Source organism: Rhipicephalus microplus, chromosome 2 (assembly GCF_043290135.1).
Source record: "Rhipicephalus microplus isolate Deutch F79 chromosome 2, USDA_Rmic, whole genome shotgun sequence".
Taxonomy (NCBI): domain Eukaryota; kingdom Metazoa; phylum Arthropoda; class Arachnida; order Ixodida; family Ixodidae; genus Rhipicephalus; species Rhipicephalus microplus.
This window is the reverse complement of record NC_134701.1, coordinates 279,078,388-279,084,678: the sequence shown is the minus strand read 5'-3', so window position 1 is coordinate 279,084,678 and position 6,291 is coordinate 279,078,388. Positions and strand designations below refer to the sequence as shown.

The window sequence follows — 6,291 nt, the reverse complement described above, 5'->3', positions numbered from 1 at the left end:
ACAACGCACGAAACGAACCGGTGCGGAAGGAGTCTCCGATTGGTTGGCTCGTAGCAGGTGACCTAAAACAGGTATGCGGAATGGGCAACGCCTCTAGCGACGGCGTACGTGCGAAGCAGCGCCCGTTTGAAGTCAACCGTCAACAAAGGGTCGTTGCGGCGTCTCCGTTTGGCTATGTAACGTTAATTTAAGCGTGAAAGACATGCACGTCATAACCACCGTTCTCTTAGCATTGTGCGCTGTACTCGGAAAACTTATTTAACGACACTCAAAGACCAATCATGCCACTTCTAAGTCGCTGCTGGACGCCTTTCCTCCTGTACCACTGGACCAACCTCCGCTATGGGAGTTTTTACTCTGCGATGTACACAGCTGTAAGCATATTTCTGATCCGTGGTTTTGTCTTCTGAACCACCGTGTGCCTACCATTTATTTTTTCTTAGATTAACACGCACGAACCGCATGTAGCTACTTTTACAGAGAAATGCTTGGGCGTTGTCATGAAGCCGCCGTCCAGGCGTGTCATTAGCGCTAAATTACTCACTCTGGTTGAGTCATCGGAAGTATTTAGCCATCAAACGATGGCTTCGTAACTTGCACGTTTGTATTGATATTTCCTAGGTCTGTGCGTCTCATTGCGAAGCCTGGAGTTACTGCAGGCCAAGACAGATGCGTAATTGATGTACCAGAGGAAACAAATGCACATGGTGTAGTGAAGCTGCACTACGTGCAAGCTAAGGTTGTTGATCTCTTGCTCGCTTTACTGGGAGTTGAAGCGCGCCCTGGCGCTTGGCCCGCCCTAAATAGGCGCACATGCGCGAACCGGAAGAGCCTACCGCTGCTGTGCCGTGTAGTGCAGAATCTATTCTGCATTGTTGTCCGTAGTGATTGATGCCTGCGCACTGCTGTTAATGCACGTGGCATCAGCCATGGGTTTCTCGCAAAAGAATGCGTCGTTTTGCTGAGGTGAAGTCATGTGGATGCCGATCTGCCGCTCAATTCGTCGATTGAACCGTAATGTTTTAAATTTCAGAGATCGGAATTGTTGCGGGATGATGCACCGATGTAGGCAATAAGCTTAAGCGCCGGCTTCAGCAAGGAATACTAAAATAAATATAGTATTAAAATAAAAAACTAGTTGCAGCGAAATGGGAAGAAATAGTGCTTAACTACAATAAATATAAAACAATACATTTAAGACAGTAATTGGCACATTCTGATCAAAGAACGAGCAACATCAATAAAAGATGTTTACATACCAGGTGCTCTCAAGTTCGGCAAAATTTCCAAGTTCGTCTTGTTCTAGGATATTACTAATGTTTTGTCATACTGTGAAAAATTACTTTTCATTTAAGGGTGTGTGTGTGTGTGTGGGGGGGGGGGGGGGGGGTCAGAATCTTTCAAAGCGAAGTTGAAAAAAAAGTGCATATAAAAAGGGCATTGCTGTACTGAAAGTGCAACAAATGCTAAACATACTGATGTAACATTATTGAGAGTTCATGTTACAATGTAGAAACGATGAATGAGTATTTGCTGCCGGCAGAATACTACAGTATGTAAACTGGTATAGGCAGAAACCTGAATAAGAAATCCGGAGGCTTACAATTAGGGTTCAACTTAAAATTCGGACGATGTGAAAAGCAATGGACAGGAAAGGGATAGGTGCAACATTAAGGGACAAGAAAGCAGAGTGGGTAAGGGAACAAACGGGTGTTAAACACGTCTTAGTTGAAATCGAGAAGAAATGAACATGGGCAGGGCACATATAACGTGTAGGCAAAATAAAAGCTGGTCATTAAGAGTAACCGACCAGATTCCAAAAGAAGGCAAACACGCAAAGGGGTGACAAAAAGTTGTGGCCAGAGCACGTACAGGAACGAGTTGTGTGTCGGAACATGGGAGAGGCTTTAGCCTTGCAGTGGGTGTTGTCAGGCTGATGATCATGACGGATGGACAGAAAAGAGCTCATTAAAGCCATTTTCTATGATCTCCTTAACTTGTCTAAATGCTGTTCAACTAGTGTGCACACAACTAAGTGATGAGAAAGAGATTGAGCTATGTTGCATCATGTGCACTTTGGCAAAGTACATAGTCGAATTGTTTGCCTGATGACACCCACCCTTTTTTCGTGTTCTTCAACTTGCAGGTGTATCATGTTTTATTCATATTCTATGCCATATATGCTATCAACGGAGGAAGGACGGATTATTTCTTCAGTCCATACTTCGAGCTTTCAATGAAAGGTAAGCTCCTTTCAGGAACATTATGTAGCTGCCTTTTGCAACATCTCTAGAAAAAGAACTGTGTCGTTCCAGGAATATACGTTGCAGCTGGCTGCACCATGGGCTTTGGTGTCGTCTTTCTCCTTTTCACGCTAATGTTGGTCATAGGCATCAAACGTGTAAGTGTGCAACAACTTCGTTTTCTTTTGATGGCTGTTGCGGGGATTGAAGTGTTTCATTAAATCTGGATTGATGCTGTCTGCCATTTAGCAGTCACTTTATGGTGCTTATAAACTACAGTTTTTGTACCAAAAATTTAACGATGCATTTTTGATACTGCTGTTTTGCAGACGAGTCAGAATTGTATACTAGTAGGACTGCAGTTTCGAAGACATAAACAAAATAAGATGCACAACAAAATAGTTATACTGTGTGGCTTACTTCGTCCCCGACATTCAAATGCAGTACAGTAAAATAGAGAACAAATTTATGTGCCTGCCTACATGCTACAGCCGGAAGTTGCTGTGAAAATCATTGTGTGTCCTGCCTGTTGCATCATCTACATTGACGAGTAGGCTTCATAGCAATATGATGTTGAGTTCAACACTTTCATTAAATCAAGCAAGTGTTGAAACATACTTTGGCGATCTCAGTTTAAATTGAGAGTGTTTAGGTTAGGCTAACATAAAAACATCTCGGGTATGAAGGCACTTCAGTCAATTCACTTTTTTTCCTTTTCACTATCATTGTGATGAATGCACAAAGACAGTTGCTTTAAGGCTGTTTCGATAAAGAGCTGAGTAGTAAAAACTTGCTCTCATTTCATATTAAAGGCATATCAAAAGCTAACTGTGAAACTCTGCCAACAACCCTGTCACTGTGTTTGGTGACTAGTACATATGCTTGTGCACGTGAAAAGAGATAATAAATGTACTATATAAAAAACAGGAAAACATGGCTAGCTTTGACCTATAGTGGGTGCTTTACCCAGTCAATACGTCCAGCAGCCTTAGCTGCCATTTTTGCTCAGAAAGATGATTAGAGCTGGACCATCAAGTGAGAGCTGAACAATGCTGTCTCCCATATTTGTCTAATGAATCGTCTGATGAGTGTGAGCAGTGGTGTGCTTTACATGGCCATACCATGTTGCACATTGCTCACATTGTAGGCATTTGTGATATAGCAAAGGGCACAGAGTGTGGCAAGACTCCTGTGGATGCATGTTTGTAGTCTGCATCATACTACAGCTTCCTCTCATGATGTAAAAGTCGTGTGGACATGCTGGTCTGCTTCGCAAAAGGCTGTAGTGTTGCAGGATGCGTACGTGATTGTTATTGGTACCGGCTTGGAGTGTGATTGCTTGCTTTGTAGCTCACACTGCTGGGACGATAACGACAAATTTTGCATGTTCGTAGGATAACCGTTGCCTCTTCTTCCCGTGGATGATATCTGTTGTCATCGAAATCCTTCTCATGATTGCTGTAGGACTGTGGTACATTGGCCGCTATTACAGAAATGTAAGTGTGTTTGTGACCTCCACTAGAACACAACTTGACCTTAGCTAGCATATCTCTGCTTGGTTGAGAGATCTACAAACTGCTCTTTTAAGTCCCACAAGAAGCAAATGTTTGACTGTATGGACAGATTATGTGAATTGACTTGCATTAATGTGTAGAACCCTTCAGTGCAGGCACACATTCCTATGAAATTGTGTAGCGAATAAGCATGTTGATATGTGAGTAATGAACCTCTATGTAATAAAAAGCAACACCCTAATGTGCTTCATTAGGTGGTACTAGGAGTTAAGCCACTATATAGCTACTCAGTCCACACGTACACTACATGCTCAAGATATTGGAAAAAGGACTTGTTAGATATTGAGATGCAGGACAAATTCACACAGTGCAGTGATTACTGGCATAGCCAGGAAGAAAGCAGGGAGTTGAGAATGTTCAGCTGTGCCCCCCCCCCCCCCCACCTTAAAATTTTCAATTTCGCATTTCTTTGTAACACACACATACAAACCCACTTATGAACTTGGTACGTAAATAATGTGTGAGACTCCACTTCAAAAATAAAATAAATATTTCTGGTTACACTCCCAGCAATGATTACTAAACACTGTGTTGAGCTTTACATTGCTTGCTACTATAAAAAAAGTGTCAAATTTAACTAGGCTGGAACAAGGCAACACACAATCTCTAAAGTATGCAATAACATATGTGTAAACAGTGTTCAGTGTTAAGTTTCCATTTTAAGTATGAAATTGCATTTTTTTTACAATGTGACAGTTATGATGTCTCAGCAGTTAGGGTGGATGCTTTACAGGGGAGCTTATCAAAACTCTCACTTAAAAAAGTGATGCTTGTACACCACGTGCCGCCTTTTACTTACACCTTCACAGTCATCGGGACTCCATCACATAAGCTCAGCAGACTGCTTTCTGTTAGATATCTTAAAGTGACAAAAGTCCATTTGTGATTATGTAAATCATTGTTTAAAGTATGGTGGGATCAAACCTCTGTACTCCAACGCAGGAACCCAAAGTCCTGACAGTTTAGCCACAATCACAGACATGCTTTCCAAGTGTAAACATCACTTTTTGAAACATTTAGTGTGTGCATCACATGCCAATTTTTTATGTCCTCTTCTCGAGACAGCTTATGCTTCAAGATGCTTCATTAGACAGCACAGTCATCAGGACTTTGTAATATTTTTGTCAGAGAAACATGCCCTTTCCACAGTGGGTGAAATCCACCATTGTTACGGCAGTATTATAAGATAATTCCAGAATCTTCAAGAATCCTAAAACAACTCTCTTATGCCCCCTCGTTTTTCTTGCAGCTTTACTCCGTTCTGGCTGCTATCATCCTATGGTGCATCGATGGTGTTCACGTGAGTAGCTTTTCAACCGCGTACATTAAAAATATAGCATTAAGATCTAATATTTTGTTGCTTGTTCATCTTCGCAGGTCTACTGCTTCATGTGCGTCGTATCGCACTACCAGGTGGTCCGTGACCTTCAGGAGCCGAAGTTCCAGATTTTGTACCCATAATTTTACATCCAGCTGTTCAGACTGCAGGCAAAACTGAGCAGGCACATACCTTCACGAACACATCCAATGTCTACTCCTCCATCTTCTCGTAGAGTGCAAAGAACATGCTCAGGAGCCATATTAATGGCATTGAAAATTCTCGAGTTAAGAAAGCAGAGGCACACCAACAGCAAGGGACACGCTAAAAGTGAGAAAAAGGATGTAACTAATGTGAAGATACTTTGCCAAGTACTGCTTTTATTAGATGAAAGAGCCACTGCAGACCCGATTGCAGCCGATTCTGATGTTTGCAGCTGCTGTTGAGTTGGCATATTCAACTAATGGGAACCTTTGGAGAAGTGAAGACGTACCTTTGGTCTATTTAGTCCATACATGCTGTAGAACAGTGCCAGAGAACACAAGAGACCACACAGAGAACAAAGAATGATGTGCAGCTCCCTGTGCAGAGTTAGTTCTACTGTGGTGTGTTGCTGCAAGGAAAGGTGAACTAGCATCACCATCACTCTCTAGAGCTTTTTAGTGCTACTAGTCTAAAAAGTGGCACAAAGCAGCTAGCAGTTGGCAGCAAGCATGCTGCGGGTTGCCCAGTTTCTTCTGACAAATGGTGTTCGGTACTCACGGATTGAATGCGCCATTTTCGTGTCATATTGCTGTCATTTCAATTGAAATGCTTGCATCAGAACTACCATCACCTTTAGCAGCCAGATTTATAGCAACATGATGTATTTGTCTTGTGCAGTTGTGCATATCAATAGTTTACTGAAAATTTTCACGTCGCATTTCAATCCGCTGGACAGTATGTGCTTGGAGTATGAGCACTATAGGATTAGGCATGACGACATTGTAATTGCACAAAAAATGGCCCCAGAGAATATTATAAGGCACCTCTAGTGAAGTGGGCAAAAACTATGTGCAGTTCTTGGTACAGAGGCTTGCACATGGGGATAGCATCCACCATTTACTATGGTTAGTTATCCATTGTCAAACGCTTTCTTTATTTTGGGCGAGCATAC

General features: G+C 42.2%; 1 protein-coding gene across 1 annotated transcript in view; it reads left to right on the top strand.

Moving 5' to 3' along the window:
* The first annotated feature begins 68 nt into the window (after window positions 1-68).
* Window positions 69-6,291, top strand: part of pasi1 (septate junction component pasiflora 1) — an 8,510-nt gene continuing 2,287 nt past the window's right edge. The window contains exons 1-6 of the mRNA XM_037430618.2: window positions 69-374; window positions 2,147-2,243; window positions 2,316-2,401; window positions 3,638-3,739; window positions 5,067-5,117; window positions 5,195-6,291. The exon at window positions 5,195-6,291 is cut by the window's right edge and continues 2,287 nt beyond it. Of these exons, the coding sequence (XP_037286515.1) occupies window positions 282-374; window positions 2,147-2,243; window positions 2,316-2,401; window positions 3,638-3,739; window positions 5,067-5,117; window positions 5,195-5,278 (513 nt within the window). The 5' untranslated portion in view covers window positions 69-281 and the 3' untranslated portion in view covers window positions 5,279-6,291. The remainder of the gene's footprint in view (window positions 375-2,146; window positions 2,244-2,315; window positions 2,402-3,637; window positions 3,740-5,066; window positions 5,118-5,194) is intronic.